This window comes from Seriola aureovittata, chromosome 4, assembly GCF_021018895.1.
Source record: "Seriola aureovittata isolate HTS-2021-v1 ecotype China chromosome 4, ASM2101889v1, whole genome shotgun sequence".
Lineage (NCBI taxonomy): Eukaryota > Metazoa > Chordata > Actinopteri > Carangiformes > Carangidae > Seriola > Seriola aureovittata.
Window position 1 is genome coordinate 10,674,018 of NC_079367.1, and position 22,104 is coordinate 10,696,121.

Sequence of the window (22,104 nt, forward strand, 5' to 3'; positions counted from 1 at the left end):
GTTATGCTTTTACTGTATGATGAAAATAAAAAAGCTGCATCACCTAAAAGTGAAACATTCCTGATCTAAATTGCATAGGAACTAAGGGGAAGTCATTACATTTGTTTCAGTGAGATGAGATGAGTCATCACTGTCACTTACTGTAACTTAGCTTAGATATAGCTGGACAGTTTTAAGTTGGACAAGTAAGAAACTGTCCATTGGAGACCTCGCCTACATATTGCAAGCTTGTTTTAAGGACATTTTCACTTTCACATGTTTCACGTCGCCATACACCATTATGTACATGACTCATTTGAATTTGCCAGCAGTACCTGTCCAATATGTGATGTCACTGTAGTGCAATGACTCACCCCGTGTGTAAAACTGCTGCATGTAGGTCTTTTTCTTTGTCTATACGGAGAACAGCTTTCCTCTAAATCCCTTCAGGCTGCACAGAAATTGTCTATGTTTGAGTCTTTGTACTGCAAAGTAGAAATGGGTTCCATATTTTCCGCACTTAAGCAATTCAGGATTATTTTCTGCAAAATCCCATTCATTGGGCCACGCATTAAATGAAGGCTGAAGGTTGTTTGAGTCACAGTATATTAAGTGAATTCATATGACTGTGGGAGGGGTCTCATGGCGGCTGGGGGCTCTTTTGTATGATGCTTTTTCTATCTCCCAACATTTGCTGTCAGATTCTCGACCAATTGGAGGCAAAAAATGAACCGATAATCAACCCAAAACGACGGAAAAATAAGTTTCCAAAGCCACTAATGCAATATATATCGCTATATTCGTGTTTCTGCATTCAAATGTTATGAACCCCTTTTCCTCCAAGTAATGTAGCTGAGCGCTGACAGCTGACTAATGATCAGCTGTAGATAGTGCTGGTTCAGGCCACTGAGTTCATGTCAGCAGTCTGAGGTGTGACTGACACAAAAATGTCAGGCCTCAGGTGGTAAAGGTCACAGAGGGGTCACTTATTTAACACACTTGGCTGTCTGAATATCATCAGGGATGGATATACAGCTGCAATCTACACAGGGATGCAACTTGTGTTGTTTTGAACACGTTTAATGGAAGTGATTTTCAGCTCAGTGACTGACTTCAGTGCAGATACTTTATATATGTTAGAGTGGCTGTGTGTTTTTTAAATAAATAATAATAAATAAATATGTAGTGGGTTGCTTTAACAATAGGGTGATAACAAATACAGGCGAACAAGTACATTGACTGCATGCTGTATAAAAGAGCTTTAATGTGGGTTGTTGCCATTGTTTCAGCTAAAAAAAAACAAAAAAAAAAAAACATATTTTCCCACTTACATTTGGTGGGATCATGCAGATTGTTTTGGTTTTGGTATGCCTCTGAGATTTCCATTTTCACAACAGCCTTTTGTTTGTGAGAAAGTAGTTCCAAGGAAAACTGGTCACAGTGAGTTCTGGGAAATTGTTTCTAGATAGAGATGCCGCTGTTTAATTTTTCACAATGTAGTTTATCAATGCCACGCAAACCACAAACCAAAATCCATTCATTCTGATTGAGGAAGGATGGGGGCAGATATGTCAGAGACTGATATCTCAAAACCTGCAGTTTAAATGGCTACTGTGAGGGTTATATGAGAAAATAGTCTTTGTAATTTGGGTGAACTAAGCCTTTAAGTTTATACCAGACAGGCAGAGCAGAAGGCCCATCCAAGGTTACAAGGACACAAGGACACAAATGCTATAGTAAACACATGTATCCACATACACACACGCTTCCAATCACACAATCCCAGAGGGAAAGTACTACTATTCCTTTTCTAAATCCTCCTGTAATGAAGAGAGACCGGCCTGATTCTGAACGGTAATTATCTGTTCTCTGCAGTCACTCAGCTCCCTCACTGATTACACCGGTTTGTGCTGAGCAGCAGAGCTGGAGGATTGGCTTTCATTTGGCTTTTGTGCTGTTTGGATCGGGAAGTCTGACGTGTGTGTGCTCACTTCTGTGTTTGTGTATTTGAGGTAATGGGTGATGATGAGACAATGACATGGAAGAGAGAGAAAATGAAGGGCTGTGAATGCAGCTTTTAACGACCGCTCCCATCTAAATGAACCGTATGAATATTAATTCCACTTGAATGGATGAAGATCATTCTGTCAATGGAGATGCTCACTAAATCATCTTATGTCCTGAGTACTGATTACTGTAGAGCCATTTCCAAGTGAATCAGACTGTGCTGTGTTATTCCAAGTGCTCGCTGAGCTCAGAACTGTAGGGAGATTTTCAGTAACACACACAGAGTCCAGACCAATCCAGTTAGATGTTTTATAATAATAAAATAAATGATATTACATGTGTAGTGTAATAATGGTTTTCATGCAGAGTTAGTGTTACTGTGATGATTGATTTTTTTGGGTCTCCGTTGCTCCCAGTGGAGTGTACTGGCTGCAATGTTCCTGCCAACAGACGAAACTTTACTCAGAACTAACAGCGGGATAAAAAAAAATAAAAGCAGAAAATAAGAAAATAGCCCTAATCATACATTAACATTTCCTCTAATGCCACTAACAGTTTATTATGAACTCCTCCAACCAGGACAAAATGTCTCACCTGACACTAAACTGTAAGCTACACCAGTTTGGTTTCATGTAGGGTTTGCATGTCAGGTTAGGGGCCATGTAAATATGGTATTGAGTGGGGAATTGTGCCACGATAATAACCACCAACACTATACCGTGAACACAGAAACATTTATATCTACAAACACACATACTGTACAGTTCAAGTAATTTCCCCCTATATTTATAATCAGTGATAATTGATTAATTAAAAGGTACCCTGTGGAGTTTCTGACTGCAAGTAGTGCTAAGGACAAATGTTTTGAAGAACTGGTCCCTGCATGATACACACGCACATGCATGAGTAGGTGATGTACATTGTGCTAAGAAATGTAGCAAAGCACCAACAAAAGAACAAAAGGCAGGAAAGAAGAGTGCTTGCTGGCAAACATGGATGTCAATAATGCTGCTTTCAAAATATCCCATTTTACTTCCCTTGAGGGGGAAAATGCATTCAACATGTTTGTTAGACCACACAGTGTGTTTTAGTGAAAGATTGTAAATATAACTTTGTTTACAGGAAAACTCCGCGGTGGACCAGTTTAAGTTTAGTCTCTATGAAGTATCACAGTCCATGCGCGTAATTATTCATATGTTGTTTCACTTCAGAGTAGTTACCTTTATCACACAATTATGACATTATGCATGTTATGATTTTTTTTTCTGTTTTCTTGAGCTCTCAATACAACCCCAACTGCTGTCTCATGATCATTAGTTAAAGCCTGTGTGTGATGTGGTGAACTTTTCTCCTTCCAACGCACATCACCATAAATAAACATAAACTCACACACACACACACACACACACACACACACACACACACACACACACACACACACACACACACACACACACACACGCACACTAAACTTTAACTGCATCCGATCCGCCTGTTTCCGTCCACTGCCAAACAGTTTCCTGCCTCTCGCTGTAACTTACTGAAAAGTACCTGCTGGCTTCTTATTAGCTGCCAGCAAACAGCAGCTGAAACAGCGTGTTCCTGAACGGGAAACAGGTTCAAAACTACTTATTAGAGACACTTGACTTTCCCTCACTTTCTCCGAAGCCAGTCCCTCTCATTTTTACCTTTTCTCTCACCCCTCCTCTCCCTACATATTTCTTCACCAGAGCACATCTGCAACACCAACCTCTCTTCTGACTCCTCTTATATAACTAATAACTGTTTCCATGTGATGCTGACAGAGAGATGCCGGCAGATTTAAAGCCTGTTTCCCAAACTCTCTGTCACATTTGTTCTCCTAAGGCTAAACTGTCACTGAACGATTTATATACACTGTTAATTTACTGTGTCATCACTCACATTGATAAACTTTGTGCTTTCTGTGATCCTCCGAGTGGAGTGAGAAGAGACAGGCAACAGGGGAGAGGGCATAAATCAAGCCTGAAAAGTGAAGATCCACTGTATATATGTTATGTTACATGACACACACACACACACACACACACACACACACACACACACACACACACACACACACACACACACACAGGGTTTGGCCACTATTCCAATTCTGACTTCACCAGGACAAAGTGCTCATCGGAGGGGGTTGCTGGTCCAACATAAACTCATCAGAACTGAGTCATGATGGCACTAACTTGACTGATTACAATGACCCTTCATAACAACACCGAAATCAGACTGGCAGCGATTAAATAAGAGCTGCTCATGGCCCCATTTTCCTCGACTGTTCTGGGAAAAGATTATTTGCCTTGAAGTTATTTTGAGTGAAAACACCCCATGGAGCTCTGCGATGGTTTTACCATCAGACCCCAGAGAGACACAACTGTGCCCTAGAGAGCCAAGACAATCTTTTAAATCCTGTTTTACTTGTTCATTGCTCTATTTAGAGAAGCCAACGAAGGGCTGGGAGCAATTCAGCAGAAACCACAGTGGAATGCAGTCTGTAAGGTGAAGTGTGTAGTTTGATGGCTGTAAATAAGTGAGGGTACAAGTGTACAGTAAGTTGTTTTCAAAGGTGCGGGGAGTCAGTTTTCCAGATAATAACAGCTCATCCCTACATTCCTTCCGTTCTTTCTTCCTATCTTATTTTCCTAGTGTGTTTCTTTTCTGTCTTAGCCTTTTTTTTTTTTTTTTTACTTACTTTACTGATTTTGTTTGGTTAAGTATGTATGTATGTATGTAAGTATGTATGTATATGAGTTTCACTAGGAACTTGAGACTTCTCCTGGAGACTTCAACCTTTGAAGTGATGAAAACTATCTATATTCCTAATGTCTGTCTGTGTCTCCTTCATGATGATTCTCATATTAATATGAAGTTGATACAACAGGGAAGGTTGTTTCCTGGTTTTACTGCTGCCAAGAAAACAGTCTTAAAATCTGAAAAACACGGACTGTCAAGGAGAAAAATGTGCAGGGGGTGGAGGCGTCCTGTTTTTCAAAAACCTCTCTGTTTGTTTGTATGAAAACAACTTAGTTATGCACACACATGAAACATTGTTTTTCTCAACTAATTATGGCACTATATTATTATATGTATAATTGGGCTTGTGTTTAAGTGTGTGTGTGTGTACCTGTGGCCTTCTCAGGGTTGTTACACATGAAGCAGAGCCAACCTCCCTCTTCCTCGCTGTATCCAAACAGGTCGAAGAAACGCACGTCCTCCAGCTGGATCTGAAGACTGTCCAGGTCCTGAGGAGAGAGGGAAAGACAACAGACAAAACAAATGAAATCACTGTGCATCACAAATATATCTAACTGTCCTATAATATATCCAATAATATATATTTATTTATTTTCCTACATAATACAGCCTACAGTAGGGCTCCGTTAAAATTTGTGTGATTGTGATTATATGATTAAGAAAATACATCACAGGTCTTCTTTGAGGGTTTCCTGTCATGAAAGTGTCACTACACATCCTTAGAGACAGCTGCCTTTCATCTCCAGCTCGAACAAAAATACTACATTTCAAATGGGCTTTTAACCAACAGCGCCACTTAAGAGCTGCGATACATCTATACAGTGTCACTGAAATGGATGCAAAAAGACAGATGAAAACTTGTGGCCCAACGCAGCTTTGCTCAGATTGCCGGCTGCTGCACTGAGGGCATAACTGCTGGCTGCTGTTTATTTATATTGTACACTTTGTCCTTCTCGTGTAGCGCACATACTCTCAACACTGTGCACTAGGAGACATTTCAAGGTTTTAAAGAGGTGCAACAAAGTGTTTTTGACAGCTGCTGACAGACCATGGATCAGAGACTTTTATATATGGATTTTACATAGATGACACTGATACATCAGCATCGATCCTGATCCTGATCCTGTGGACCTGCTGCGGACATCCCTGCTCTTTATTTTACACAACACACTGTGAGGACAGAGAGCAAACAGGGAAAAAGCAATGGGAATTTACAGAGGAGGTTTTGTTAGACTTAGACACAATCCCACATATACACTCAACTGTGCATCTGTGTGTGTGTGTGTGTGTGTGTGTGTGTGTGTGTGTGTGTGTGTGTGTGAGAATAGAAGGTAATGGAATCCTGGACCCCCATTAGAAATCCCTAAAGACCCCCTGCACATGGTAAGAGTTACAGTTCACTTTAAATAGACACAAACACACTTCAGTGAAACTTAAACCCTTGAGATAATACATATTTATCTTAGGCTTGTTTGGAGAAAAAAAGGACTGTTTAATGAGATGATGGATTACTGTCGTCAGTCTTCATGACAAAGACACAGTCTTATGCCTGTGAGTGTCCGCACTGTATTTACATATAACTTTGTATCTATATCTTCACCTAAGACCTACAGCATATCTCTGTGTGTGGGTGTCTTCATATGGTGATCGCTGTAATGTGGTTCATCCAAGTCTTTCTATTATGAGTTCACAGTTTAAATATCCTGTAAACGAACCTGTGCTCCATTATTAATCTGAACCCTGACCCTGCAGCAGTTCTTTCACAATTTCTGATGATCCCTTTAAGAAGAAGGGAAGTTTCTCAGACTCACACGAAAGGCCCGGAGGGAGCAGGATCTAAATGAATGTAAGAAAAACAGGTAGCTGTAACGGCTGAGCTGCTGGTGTGTTTGACCTTTTGACCCGTGCCCCCTTGATGTTAATGAGCAAGGATGTAAATGTGAGAGATGTTTTTTTAAGTGTGTATTCCCATTTGGACCACTGAAACCTGGACTACAATCCACATTTCATCGTGCGCACACACACACACACACACACACACACACACCACACACACACACACACACACACACACACACACACACACACACACACACACACACACACAACACACACACACACACACACACACACACACCACACACACACACACACACACCACACACACACACACACACACACACACACACACACACACACACACACACACACACACACACACACACACACACACACACACACACACACACAACACACACACACACCACACACACACACACACACACACACACACACAACACACACACACACACACACACACACACACACACACACACACACACACACACACACACACACACACACACACACAACACACACACACACACACACACACACACACACACACACAACACACACACACACACACACACACACACACACACACAACACACACACACACACACACACACACACACACACACACACACACACACACACACAGTTCTGGCCATAAACAAACTCACATTTGATTGAAAGAGTAGCAGAGCATTTAGATTCATCCATACATCAGAGCTTTCTTTGTGTTGTTCCAACTGAAATAGTAGAGGTTAAAGGGCTTTGCCTGCGGATCCAGATAAACCAGGACCATGTGTGGCTGAGAGAGACAGACAACCGTGTGTTTACATGAACATTAATATTCTGATATGATTCAGAGCACCGCTTGGTCTTCAGGAGACACGACATGTTGCAAGAGAGAAAAAACAGGGTATGATTACTGGAAAATCCAGATAGTGTGTGAGAGAGAAATAAGCAGTCTGAAAATCCCAGTTTTGCTTAAGAATTAAATTGTACCTTCCAGTCTGAGGGTGTGTCAATTAAAAAGTTACTAGAGGCCAAAAAAATCTGATTCTCACAAGCCCTTCAGCTTTATACTGTTATAATAAATCACAGGAATACTCCTTTAGCTAGCTTTATCACAGCTACTTATACATTTATGCATCAATATTAACAATCTAATAATGTAATATACAACAGTAAATCACTCACAGGGGCCATTTTTACTTTGATACCTCTGGTGCATTTTGGCTGACAATACTTTTAATTAATATTTTGACTTGTAATGAAGTATTTTTATATTGTTGTACTGGCACTTTTACTCAATTAAAGGATCAGAATAATTACACCTCTGAATGGTGATGATGTTAGAGGAAAAAGTTTAATCCAGGATATTCATTCAGTAATGCAAAGGTTGTTATAGTCAAACTGTGCAACTGCCAATTGTGCCACCTGAGGCTGACAAAGTGGAAAAGCTCCCAACAGTTCCTTATTTAATAATTTTGGACTTTACGGTAATCTTCATCCCGATGAGTTTTGTTTTATAGAGACAATAAAAAGAGTGTTTTTTTGATTAGACAATCCAGTTCGTGCCTAAACAAATGCCAAGGTAATTAACATAACATTGTTTACTGCTTACAATGCAAAGCTGAATCTGAATCATCTATTCTCTAAAAAGCAACAAAGCAAAAGAAAAGATGGGAGTGGAAAGGCGATGAAAGACGGGTTGTGAGTCAGCTGTTGAGCAAAAATGTGAAAGAGTGAATACAGAGCCCAAATATGAGCACAGAAAAATGACTAAGATAGTACACATTTGTTTCTGGAGTCCTTTACCAGAAATCCTAACATCACAGTCTGGGTGACAGCCCATAATACACACAGAGCTGACAGCCCATAATGCACAGTAAATAAATTGTATTTGGCTTGAATGAGCTTTTAAGGAAGAGAGGGCATGTTCACAGTGACAAATTTGCAGCCAGGCAACAGGTTAATGTGGACAGACACAACCCCATATCTGATTTATCAGGATCTGAGAGGTGGATTCAATAAAGACATGGAGAGACAAAGGCTGGATTATGTGAGTCTGAACATAATCCGTCTATCCTCATGTAACCCCTTCTTCGCTTTCAATACGCGCCCCTTTTCTCTTCCAACACCTCCCCCCATCTCTGTTTTTAGATCATAATTATAATTTGATCAAGATGCAAGACTGTAACATGACTGCATGACTGACTCTGACTGCAGGCTACAGCTGCAACAATGGACCGACGCACTGAAGCTGTAAAATATGCCAGTTTTGAGACATGAATTGCATTTTAAAAGCTTTAAAAAAAAAATAAATAAAAAAAATAAATAAATTTAACTAATAAGGTGAAATAATTAAATGTTTTCCCATATGGTCTCCCTTTTGTAAATTAAAACCCTTAATAAAATGTTTATTCAGTATGAAAATAAACAGAATCTGGATTTATTCTACATTTATAAAAGGTGAAAAAATTCTCAGCCTTTTTTTCTCCTGTCCACTTCACATTCTTTAAAATTGTCACACATACAAAATAAAAGGAGAGGAGATGAGAAGAAGAGGGGATAGGAGGAGAGGAGATGTTTTTGGAAAGACAGGGAGAAACGCAGTGGGAAGTGGAGTCAGGAGGAGAAGGAGAGGGAAGGGGCGTGTACACCTGGAGAAAGGCAAGTGGATGAGAAGTAGGAATGTCTCAAAGGGATGAAGACGGATAAACAAGACGCAGGCTTTATTTATGTCTGTCGTGACAGTCTTTCAGGATGTAGATGTATGTGATCCTTTAAGTACTTCTGCTCCTTCAGCTCTGGCTTTCTTCTCTCCTTACTTCCCCTAAAATATCTTTATCTAATCTCTGCCTCAGCCCTGTCTTTAGCTTTATTCTATCTCTTGGTTTTCAGCCTCCATCCTTCCTCCTCTTTCTCCACCGAACTTTATCTCCACAACAGTTGTATCAACAGACGCTCTCCTGCTAGGCAAAAGAAGGAAAAAAGGTGAAACAACACTTGTAAAGTATCTCCTCAGTCTCAGGCTTCCACTTTGCTCAGTCTCTCATCATATCTCATGGCATGTCTTCCCTCTTTTCCTTTTTCACTTCCTCTTCTCTCTCACTACATCCTTTTCTCTGCAACAATTACTTACAAAGTCTATGTTATCCTGCATTTTCACAATTCACAACTGAATGTCTTCTTACAACGCAGCACTTGATTAGAGGTCCTTTCCTCTCCTTGAACGGCCTTGATCCTCTTCAGTTATCCTTTTTCTTCACATCTCTCAGACCTTCCTCTCTCCCCATTACATCCCAGGTTATCCCTCTTTTCTTATCCTCTCCATCCCTCTCATCTTCCCACACACCAGCTTTCGATTATCTGTGTCATAAAACTACTAAACTGAGTTGTCAGAGGCCATACTTAAGTCCCTCTTAAATCTCTGAAGCATCATAAAGCCTTATAGTCTCCCTTTAAATCTCACTGTCAGTACAGATATAATCAGTAACCTCTTCAGTCTCATATATGTAATGGCTTTCCGCCCTTCGCATCTCGTCTCTCCTCATTTTCCACTACATGTGTTTCTGATTGGCTGACGATGACGGGAGTGAAGCTGTAGGTCTGATGGAGACAAAGAGAAAGAAAGCAGAGAGGAAATGCAGTGCATATGGATGAAGGGAAAGGTTCTTCCTCTCTCCTGTTAAATCTCATCCTCTTTTTTTCTGTGGTTTATCTTGGTGCTCACTGAAAAATGAGATGATGAATGAACTCATTTTAAAGCAAAAAGAAACATTCAAATTTACTCTTTTTCTAGCCTGTATACTTGGCAGGTCTGTTGGGTACTGGTGGCAGTATCAGTGCCAAAACTAACTATATTAAGCCGACTGGGTCCATACATCACTGATCCACCTACAGTTTTATGTTCTGCTCATTTAATATGCAGCAGTAAAGTAACACACATAAAGCTACTGCTACAAGGTCACCACTTCCTGGAGGAGCTACAATGTTTAGCAGGTCAGTTATGGTCGAGAATTGCAAGTTGTTATAAGGTTGATGCAATGTAATGACGCAGTTTCATGGACCTTCTAAACAATAAAGATACAAGTTTCACAAGCCATAAAACCTTTCTGGTGTATAAATGTCTCCACTTTTGGTTATGGAGCTATTTGTAAGTTTTTTTCCGCTATTGCTACGCAGCCAGCGTTAGCATTAACAGCTGTTTACTTACCAGTCTATAAGAAAAATGTTGCAAGTTCAGCATCAAACTTCATTCCTTTACTCACCAAGAGCTGTCTCCAGCGGCGGAGAGCAGCGCAAATGTTAACTCTTGTCTCACGTCTTTTTTTCATTCTTTCTCCAATCTGCCCTGAAGACGTATAGCGCTGCTCAGAGGGTGTATTATAACCTCTTGTATTATAAGGATCAAAAAGATGGCTGAAGCTCTTGTCAAATAACAATACCCACCATTAAGTAAGAAACCACGTTCAGCTTCAGAGAAAACTTCCAAATAGCCCCTTTAAGCATGGTTGTATGTATGTTAGAGAGAGGGATTGAAACAGTAGACCTCTACATGAACTGCATATGTGTTTGGTTTTATGTGAATGAGTCTGAATCTGTGTACGTGTGTATGTGTTGGTATGCTCAGGGCCCCATATGGTAACCATAGCTGGTTCATCTCATTGCAGCCACAACACACATTCAGAGAAAGACGAACGACAGCTGTATTTTCTTTGGGAGTTCCAATTATTTCCTAACGACCACTTAGCTAGTCACATTATGAAGGGACAGCACGAGGAACACCACCCACATCCACCTACTTACAAAAACAGACACTGAAATAGGCACGTGTGTCCACATGAACACACACCCACCCACCCACACACACTGCTTCAGTAAAGCTTTCTCTCTTTCACTCAATCTTTCACACACACACACACACACACACACACACACACACACACACACACACACACACACACACACACACACACACACACACACACACACACACACACACACACACACACGATAAAGCGGAGGCCTTGTATACAAAAATGTCCACTTAGTGCGTTCCATATTTAAACAAAGTGGATGTTGAACTTTGGCACTTAATTATCTTGGAGTTTCTCTTTTTTTACTACCGATGACTTCATCCTCTCTGCTGGAGAAAGATAGCTTTTAGGAGGAAGCAGCATGTGCGCACACACACATACCAAGACACAAACATACAGTATACACACACACACAGTGGACCAGTACCTTCCTGTGTGGGGTGACGTGCTGTGTCATAGCCATGGGAAAACTGTGAGCTCCTTTTAGCTGAGTCTTCTCCCAAAGGGAAGCCAGTCTCTGGACACACTCGTCCCTGGAGCACAGAGGGACACTGGACTTACTCTGGTTGAGGAGGAAAACAAAAAAATTAAGACAAAACATAAATATGATCAGGAGAGAGTACGGGGAGAGATGTGGGCAAGACAGAGAAAAAAAGGTTGTCAAACAAAGCTGGTCTTGTTTTACATACAACAGATGCAACCTCTTTTTACATTCAAGGATACTTTTCACATATGAGAGTTTTTGAACAAACATATTTCAAGCTTATATTTACTCCTGTCAAAAGGACATCAAAATTGTTAGTGGGAACTCTTCTCTGCAATTTAACACAACTACAGTGATCATAAAATTAAAGAGGCATCCAAACTACATTCAAAGATGTAATTTAATAAAATGAAAAGTTAGATAGTCTTAAAAAGGTGTTTTATATATGAATATCTGGGTGCACCTGTAGTTGCAGCAGCATGATGTGAATCCAAAGATGAGGCTGTCGGCTGCTCAGGTTGAAGCAGGACTTGGCGTACAGGCAGTAGTGGCCCTTCAGTGGACAAGAGAACGACAGCTTGGCCACACAGCCTCGATTTGAATCTGTCACACACACACACACACACACACACACACACACACACACACACACAAAAGAGTGAAACTGATAAAGCTATTCATTTTTAATAGTTGCACAGCTGAAACTGGAATTCACAAGCTCAACCACTAATTAGCTCTCTGTGCATGTTTCTCTGTGTCTCTTGCACATATGGACTTGTGCAACCATGGGAACATATCTACAGAGTGATTCATAGCATGCAAGGACAGTGTATCTTGTAGTCATCAGAAAACGTCCTGTCCTCCCACCACCACCTCCCACAAACCTCCACCTCTCCGCCAAGGAGAAGGAACCACTCAACGGTTTCTGTGTGAAAACAGCTACTACATCAGAATGGTGATCGAAGTAAAATAATGGTTTACTTTTTTCATTTTAGTATTTCATTTCTATTTTCTTTATTATCTTATGTCATGTACAAAAATAAAAGAATAAGGAGATTTAAAAATGAATTACGTGAAACAGTCTTTTAAAGAAATGATTAGATATTTTTGGATGGAACGTAACAGCAGGGCGAGTGCTACAAACAGCACCTGACACTAGACAAAATGCAAATTGCCTACGATGTGGTCGAGCCGTATACAGAAAGGAATCAAATTATTCCCTTAACCTGGCACTCACTCTCTACTCAGATAATTATAAAAACTCTATGACTATGTTGAATAACTGCTACAAGTTTTAATGACAAAGTGAAACCATCTACGCTTCAGGTGACTGGTGTGTTTCAAAATGATTTATAGCAAAGCTTAACCTTCATTTGTTATTCTGCAAAAACAGTCTTACATGTCAAAGAATTCTCCGGCTTCGATAACACATTATATAACAGATCTGTACCTTCCTCATCTGTTCACTGCACTGCATGGAGGCAGTGAACAGATGTCTTAAAAAAAACTAAATTATCTCAATTGATATGTAAGTAAAAAGGAGAAACTAAATTTAAAACAACACATATTTGTGTTTCTAGAGTTTGTTTGTATCTGATAGGTGGTGACGCTGTTTGTTTTTTGTGTCAACATCTGTGTGTGTGTGTGTGTGTGTGTGTGTGTGTGTGTGTGTGTGTGTGTGTGTGTGTGTGTGTGTGTGTGTGTGTGTGTGTGTGTGTATGTGTGTAGCTGTTTGGACAGAGCAGAAATGTTCATGTGCACTCTTCTGTGTAATCCTGGTCCACCGAGGCAGCGGGTCAGCAGCTCATCTGTAGGTCAGCCAGCAGCATGATGACATCATCCAGCTGAGACCCCCTGTGACATCATATCCTAAGTGCCTCAGGGTTGATTGTCATTAAGAGACTTAATACTAAGAGAGCAAATGCAAAGCACCAATTATGGGATGAGAAATGGAGCATGTGTTCATGTGTGAGGCCAAAGGTGGAGTTTGTTATTTTTTTTGTCATGTTTCCTGCTTTGAGTGTGTGCATACGTGTGCGTAAATGTATGTGTGTTTTTGCCATATGACTCCTGGCTGCCTCTCAGATAAAATGACATTAAGGCCAAAGGCGGAGCAACAACATCCCCACCTGTCAATCAAAATATCATCACCTCTCACACACACGAGTCATGTCATATTTTAACCGGGTGCTGTGTGCCTGCATGTGTGTGTGTGCGCGTGTGTGATCTTTGTCTGTTCTTAATATGTTCAAAAGAATATAGGTGGAGCTCACTGCTGCAGACGGCTCAAAGGACTACAGAGAGGAATGTACTGTCCGATTGCATATTTATGAGTGTGTTATTTACAGTGTGCACTGATGTGTATTGTTGAATTTGCTCTTGTGAACACCTGCACATAAACAACAAGTGTGTTCAACAGAGTTCTTGTTGCCCAGCTCAATGTATTTTATGTCTAAATGTGTCTGTTTGATGTATCTGTACATATACAATGTAGAAAACAAAATTATCCATCAGTTTGGGAGGAGCTGGATCAAGTAAAACAAAAAATCTGATTCAATATGGGGAAGGTGCTGACAGGCGCTGCTTAGAGATGGCAATGAAGTCTTAACTCAAGTGAAGCAAATCAAAATGAGAAATGGAAAATAAGCAGAAATCATTAGACATGAATGAAAATAAAATATCAAATCCTTGAGTATGAGAAGATTCAGAGGGGAAACACAAAAACGGATTACAAAGTTTTAGAAAATGGATTAGATTAGTTTGGAGACGTAAGAGGGTTTTCATTTCATAGTTTTGCAAATGAACTGCTTGACCCCTTGTCTGTCCAAGATCTCCCTTAGGTGTTCAGTTGGGTTGGGATCTGGTGACTGTGAAGGCCACAGCATATGATTCACATCGTTTCCATACCCATCAAACCACTCAGTGACCCCTCGTGCCCTGTGGATGGGGGCTTTGTCATTCAGTTTCTCCATTTTAATTTGTCACCCGTCCGTATATACTTCATGGATACTACACATGTATGCACAACATTCATCTGTTTTTACTTAAACCTGACTATGTTGTATAGATGTAACTGAATACAACGACCCTGCCCACCTCAAAACAAATCTTTGCCTCTTTGCCTATACCTTGATTAATTTTCCCATTAACAAACTAGCTCCATGACAGTGCCCCACAGGGTCTGGCTCACAGTCTTTACGTTACAGTACATTCTTTCACTCCAGATTAAGAAGAAGTACAAGTCAAGGTCTGAAGGTCTGGAGCTGAATTAGATCCTATGAAAAGTCTAAAACAGCCTGATATAGCTTATTTCTCTGTGCCATAGAGCTCCAACAACTTCAATTACATTTTTATTTATATAGGTCTAAATAACAACAGAAGTTATCTCAAGGCACTTTTCAAACAGAGCGGGTCTAGACTTTAGTCTTTATAACACTGATTACAGAGACCCAACAATTCCCACCATGAGCAAGCAGCTGGCGACAGTGGTGAGGAAAAACTACCTTTTAAGAGGCAGAAACCTCGAGCAGAACCAGGATTAACCTGTCAAAAAACTATAAACTGTAAACTATAAAACACAATAGTGAGCTGCACCATCACATGAGCGATAGTTCATATCGAGTTGATCCCACATACACTGTCCTGCTGCCAGAAATACTCGCTATCTAACCAAATCCGCAGCTGAAAGACCATTTACTCCCATTTGAGTCACATTTGTTAAAAAGTACACTGAAAAGATGCTAAATTAAGTTATTTGACATTTTTTGTTTAAAAATGTGACTTATACTTTTAAATATTTACTTCCTTAGTGGGAACAGATGAGCTTGGGACTGAGAGCCATGGACAGAGTAAGGAAATCAGAAAATAGTGGAGTCGATATTGTTCCTCTTGGTGTTTTCACTGGATGTGTTGACAGTAAGAAACGTTCTCATGCATTGTGTTTGTTTTTTTCACAGCATGTAAACCCGTGGATGGGGTCAGTGTGGGACATAAAGTATTGCAGTAAGAAAAGTATTGTGCCTTGTTTGTGTGTGCTCCTCTGTTTGAATGTATTAACAATAATCATTCCCATCTGGCCTTTAACATCAAAGACTCCATCTAAGTCTGTATTAAGGACTAACAGTCCTGGGGGAGATAAAAATAAATGCAAAACGTAAAAAAACAAAGCTGTGCTCTTCAGAAATTAAACTGCTGTCGTTTGGGTCATAACTGTAGTTATGTATTTAGTAACTTTAAGATGTTCAGCAGGAAAATCACACAATCCTCTTCACTAGCATGGAATATAAAAAGCACACAAAAAGTAAGGTGTCTCTGAAATGCAACAGGTATTCAGGACTGTAACTAATACTGTGGTAGGAGGAGAAAAATCCCACACATATACCCGATGAGATAGGATTAAAGTCACTGATCAGCACAGACAATATTAAAATCAAAATACTCCCTTTGGAGAAATAAACCTCTGTCCTATTGGAGCTTACGAAAAACTTATCAACTGACTGACTACTGACTGCTGTGATAGGCTGCATCAGCTTGTGTGTGTCTGTGGGATAGTGAGTGAAAGTGGGAGGGAGGCAGGAGACGAGGAGGTTTATTCATGATGCTGCATCATTAATCAACCCCAGCCGCCACATCTGACTGTAATCTCATTCAGGTTCAGCAGGTTACACAAACTGCCTCTCTCTGTGTACTTACCTCTCTGTGTTTACTGCATAGACCAATAACACTGTCATCAAATGATTTTTAGTGCTGCTCTCAAAGAACAAATGAACTGACAAAGCTGTTCATATTACCTTCTATCACACACTGATCTGGTGTGGGGATCTGCTGCACCATGTCTTTACAGAACTCTCTGATTGTCTCCATATTGTCTCTTAAATGGATGAAGAGTCTGTCAGCTTCGCCCTGCTCCTGCTTCTCTCCATCCTTCTCTCTGCTTTCACCTCTCTCTGCCTCTTTGACCCCTCTGTCCGGGGCAGCGGTGATGGGGAGGGGGCCGTCACCGGTCGGTTTCCTGTCTGTAGGTGGTGCTTCCTGGTTTTCTGAGTGCCGATTAGGCAAAGTCTTGTTGGACGAGATGTTGTCTGGACACAGCTCCACTCCGTCACCGTCCTCCCCGGTGTCTGAGTTGATGGAGCGTGAGCGCACAGCGTGGAGAGCCAAGCTCTTTGACCTGAAAGAGAAATAAAACAGTTAGTTAGTCCTACAGCACTGAAGGATCTGGACAATTCAAAGACTGTCTGCTTCCTCCACACTGAGATTTGTGTGTTTTTGACACCTTGCAGGAAAGGGTTGGTTTGGCTCCAGGGCTCTGCGGGGAAAGCACTGAAGCAAAAAGCTATGAGGGGATATTATTGACAGTCATTTTCTAACAATTAAGAAAAGAATATGAAACAGAAAATGGCAGGAGAACTGTGGTCTTAAGCATGTTTTTAATAGAGATACTGAAAGTTTGTAATCAGTGTGTGTTGTAAAAACACAGCTGTCTTTACCTCTTCACCATTGTTTATGTTCTTGTTAAGCAATCATTTCATCATACCTTTAAATTTATGGTTAATTTGTTCAGTTACGTTTCTTTAGACAGGCTTGACCATAACCAGAGACACAGAGTAAAGTCTTCTTGGCTCAAGGGATCTCTGGATAATTTGATATGAAATCAATGGAATCATCTGGACTACACATGTGTCAGTGATAACAATCCTACATAAAAAAGAAATGTTTACGAGTCAGTCAGATAGAAGCAGATTCTCAGTCAGGGCCATGTCAATGTAACGAACAAACAGACCTGTTGAATCTCATGTCTCGTTTCTCCTCCCTGACGGCTTGGCTCAGGCTGTAGCATCGCAGGGAGGCAGGAGAGTCCTCCTCCACCTCCTCCACTTCCTCCACCTCTTCCTCTCCCGTCTCTACTCCCATTTTCTCCTCGAACGCGTCCGACCCTCCTCCTCCTCCCCCACCTCCTCCTTTTCCTCCCCCTGGAAGAGATGCACGGGGAGATGGTGGGCATGCCTCGTCCGCCCTGTAGCACACAAACACAGACACAGGAGCAAACGGTTGGATGGCAGGAGGTAGGCACGTGAGATGAAGCCGGACAGACACATTTGGATGGATTTCAGCAGCCTCACCTCCCCCCGTTCCTGCCATTCTGCTTAGTTTTTCTGTCATTCTCACTTTCTCATGACAACTGGCTCTATGCCTGTGTCTTTCACCCACTGTTTCCCCCCGCCTCCCTCTCTTGCAAGCTAAATCTCACCTTCTCCCTTCTCTTCTGCTGATAACCTCTTCCTGTCCCTGTTTCATTTTTCCACATGTGGCCTTCATAACTTCATCAAACGTTCCACTTGTTTGCTGACAGAGGACTTCCAACTGTCCCATTGTTGTTTTCCTTCTGTCTTCACCCCCTGCTCTGTCACTAATAAACAATCCTGCCTCTCTCAACCCCTCATTCCCTCTATCTTTCGTCCAGAAGACCCCAAGCAAAGCGTTTGGAAGCCTCCAATCCTGAACACAATGTTCTTATTTCGAAGAGAGCTGCATGTGTCACTCCCACACTGTAGCCAGATGAATCCCAGTCAACTTATGCACATTAACACGCAAACACGCAAACACACACACACACACACACACACACACACACACACACACACACACACACACACACACACAAAATGATGTGCTTGCATTTTGAAGCACGTTTCATTTCCTGCAAATAGCAATTATGTATGAAAGAAGTCACTGGAGAACAGAATCGGATATGGAGAATTACGAAGAAAACATTTTAATTGTCTATAAATAATAACAGCCCAGAGGTTTTAGTAACACAAATCAGTTTAATGTGTGGGCTTAATATGTGTATTGGATTCGAGCAAGTTTCAAAACTCTTGACTACTCTCTGTGACATGCAAATAAATGTTTTCTTTAACTTGATAATTATGCAATGTGCTTCATCTACACTGAAAAAAATTCAGCAATCATACATTAGGGCTTACACAAGAACCAATAAAAATATGACCAAGAACGTTGTTAATGATTTGCTAATGAATCTCTAGGGGTCTGCAGTAGTTTGTTGCAATATGTGTACAAAACGCAAAGTATTCACTTAAACATCCCAATTCAAGTTCTTTGTTCTGAATGGGAAACAATTGCGGATTCCCAGAAACATCAATTCATTTCTGTTTATGGATATTTCTTCATGACAGATTCGATGTATTAAGCCTGAGTCACTATCATTCGTATTGTGAAATCCAAACACTACACAGGCACAAATTAAGCAATTGAGAGCACACTGAGAGCAAATCATACTGTGAGGTGCCCCCAACGCCAGCCAGCTGAGCCCATAGTGGTGGCTGTTGCTCTATGGATCAAATGTGTTTCAAGGAATAGTATATAGATGGATATAAAACGCCTGTAAGTCTATGTTAGCATGACTCTCCCAACCTGCAGCGCGTGGCCATGCTCTCCTCCAGCCGTCCGCCCAACAGTCTGGCCATAGCCGTAAAAGAGTTGCTCATCCTGTAGATGTCTTTCCCGCAGCCTCCCAGTAAAGATGGGTAACGGTCAGTGAGAGCTCTGATCTCCAGCAGCAGCGTGTGGTGGAAGCTGTGCTCCATGCTGCCCAGAAGGGACACCAGGTAGACCAACGAGCTGTGAGCGTGAGTCTGGAGAAAGGAGACAACGCAGAGAGAGAGAGAGAGAGAGAGAGAGGGAGAGAGACATTAAAATCATAATATCTTGTGTTGTGATCCATGCTGGCACTGGCATGGTGTCATGACAAACAACAATAAATCATGACAAACAATAATAAATACAATAACATGCAGATGGCTCTAAGAGACTAAGAGAATATCTTCTTCTTTTCCCAATCGCATTACACACACACACACACACACACACACACACACACACACACACACACACACACACACACACACACACACACACACACACACACACACACACACACACTTTTCATCATTCTCATCCTGCTTTTTGTATAAACTGTATACGAACATATACAACCTGTGGATGTTTGTTGTCCTCTCCCAGGAAAAGTCAAACCTCTTTTTTATAGGTTCTGGTTTCTGTCATAGGCAATAATCATAACTAATATAGTCATGTAAATACAGCATGTACTTTCACTTAATCACTATTTAAACTGCAGGGTTATAACCTTGCCCATATTGGATCCTGGTCCATTATTAACAAAAAAACAGTCATGACTTCAATGGGTGTAAATCAGTAAACACAAAAACCATTGTGATAACAGATGAACAAAGGTGACATGATTCAGTAACAGCTCTCTTGCAGTGTTTTAGGGCAGAACTGAAGCCAAATAAACCCCCCATCTGTGGACAAAAACAAAACCAGGATTTTTTCAAACTTAAGTCTCTAAGCTTGTAAAAACATGGGCTAAAAAAATGAGAGCTTTAAAGTACCCCCGTCTCCTCCTCCGACTGAGACAAACTGTGAGTGATTGATGGAGGGACAGAAAGACGGACAGAGCCAACCTGTGCTCGCAGAGCTCAAGCACACCTTGTAACGAGGAGAGAAGAATGCAGTTACTGCACAGTTTGGGCATGTTTCACAAGCTCTCTCTGTAGGATACTAAATTTATATGTGGAAGCTAAAACTGCCAGAGAAGGTAGAACTTGACCTTATACTGTAATAAAATGCCAAGCAAGCATTTAGGAGTTTCTGAGCTCCAAAACAAAAATGAAACAGGAGCGTGCCTTGAGCGCAGGCTACAGGTACAAAGACTTCACTAAGATTCGTGCTACCTCTGCCCTACGGTTCCCGCTTTTATTGTCGAGATGATTTCACTTTTTAAAGACTCACCACAATACTTCCAAACATTACAGCATAAACAGAACTTGCATCATTTACAGTTTGCAAGAGACACATTTTACTGTGATATTATCAAAAGCCTGCCAGGTCATGAACGCCTCCTTAATCATTGAATGTCACAGATCGTGTTTAAACTGTCTGGAAAAGTGACTTGGCCTTGATTTGATGTCCTAATCAAAATCATTGGTTTGGCTCATGACTAGAAAGCAAGTGTAAAATCTACAAACTAACTACAAACTGTTTACTTTTAATTATGAGTTTCCATATTTTCCAAAAAATGATGGCAGAGGAGCTGATACTCCCCCAAGGTGCCAATCTGACAGGACAGATACGGATCTGGAGAAAGAGATCAGTTCTTTCTGCCTCATGCATGCACAAATACACACATACACACACACATAAACACATCCTCCGAGAAAGACACAACTTGGGCTCATTCATTTCCATCACTCCATAATCATAACTCCTACAACCATGGGGGCCAAAATCCTCTGGCACTAGCACATATGCGTAAGTGTTAGTGATATCTTCATTTGAATGTTGGATGATTCAGACTTTAAAGAAGAAAAACAAAAGGAAAACACTACACTGGTCCAGTGACAAGCCAAATCTTCTCTCTGCACAATGACCTGTTTTCTTTTTCATCTTTCTTTCCTTGTTTGCTCGGTCGCTTAGTTTCCCCTGATTGTCCATCAGCACACTGATCTCTCTGCTCCCTTTGGAGCTGCAATCTGCTACTAAACCACCAACTCCCTCCATAAGAAGGCCCATAGAGGTACTGAATGTATTTTCTTTCCCAGAGAGCAGTATTATCCTTCATTTCAGATAATACAGTTCGTCTATCATTACCACCATCCTGTATGACCTATACTTAAAATATACTGACTGATGTGTACAAGTGTCTACACTGTACTATAAAGTTTTAGCAAGGACAATTTGCATATCAGAAAAAAAAAAAAATTCAAGAGAGATGACCACTACTGGCGTTGACATGTTCAAATCACAGCTGCTTGGCATATTCTGTCATTTGACCCTCCCAATAGGTTTTATAGGCCTGAAGAAATAAAATTATGCAGCATTGCAGAGGAAAATATAGTAGACAAGAGACATATCTGAAAAAATAAACTAATTTAATTATTTTGTTCCCCTCCTCCTTATTTTTTCTAACTTGTTGATCACTTAGATCTATCTTGTGAGCCAAAGGTTGACAAATCATTTCTATATAAAAGGTATTTGTTTAGGAATTTAACTTTTATTTTGGCTTGTAAACTTGATGGTGATTTTGCTGGTTGGTACTGAAAGGTGTTTTGATGTTAACATAGAGAAAATACA

At 40.8% G+C, this 22,104-nt stretch overlaps 1 protein-coding gene across 1 annotated transcript in view; it reads right to left on the bottom strand.

Annotated features, from left to right (window-relative positions):
• Positions 1 to 22,104, bottom strand: part of veph1 (ventricular zone expressed PH domain-containing 1) — a 75,240-nt gene that overhangs the window by 14,003 nt on the left and 39,133 nt on the right. Inside the window, exons 7-12 of the mRNA XM_056374848.1 lie at positions 19,366 to 19,586; positions 17,714 to 17,947; positions 16,722 to 17,101; positions 12,395 to 12,534; positions 11,875 to 12,009; positions 5,144 to 5,261 (exon numbers count right to left, since the gene is read on the bottom strand). Of these exons, the coding sequence (XP_056230823.1) occupies positions 5,144 to 5,261; positions 11,875 to 12,009; positions 12,395 to 12,534; positions 16,722 to 17,101; positions 17,714 to 17,947; positions 19,366 to 19,586 (1,228 nt within the window). The remainder of the gene's footprint in view (positions 1 to 5,143; positions 5,262 to 11,874; positions 12,010 to 12,394; positions 12,535 to 16,721; positions 17,102 to 17,713; positions 17,948 to 19,365; positions 19,587 to 22,104) is intronic.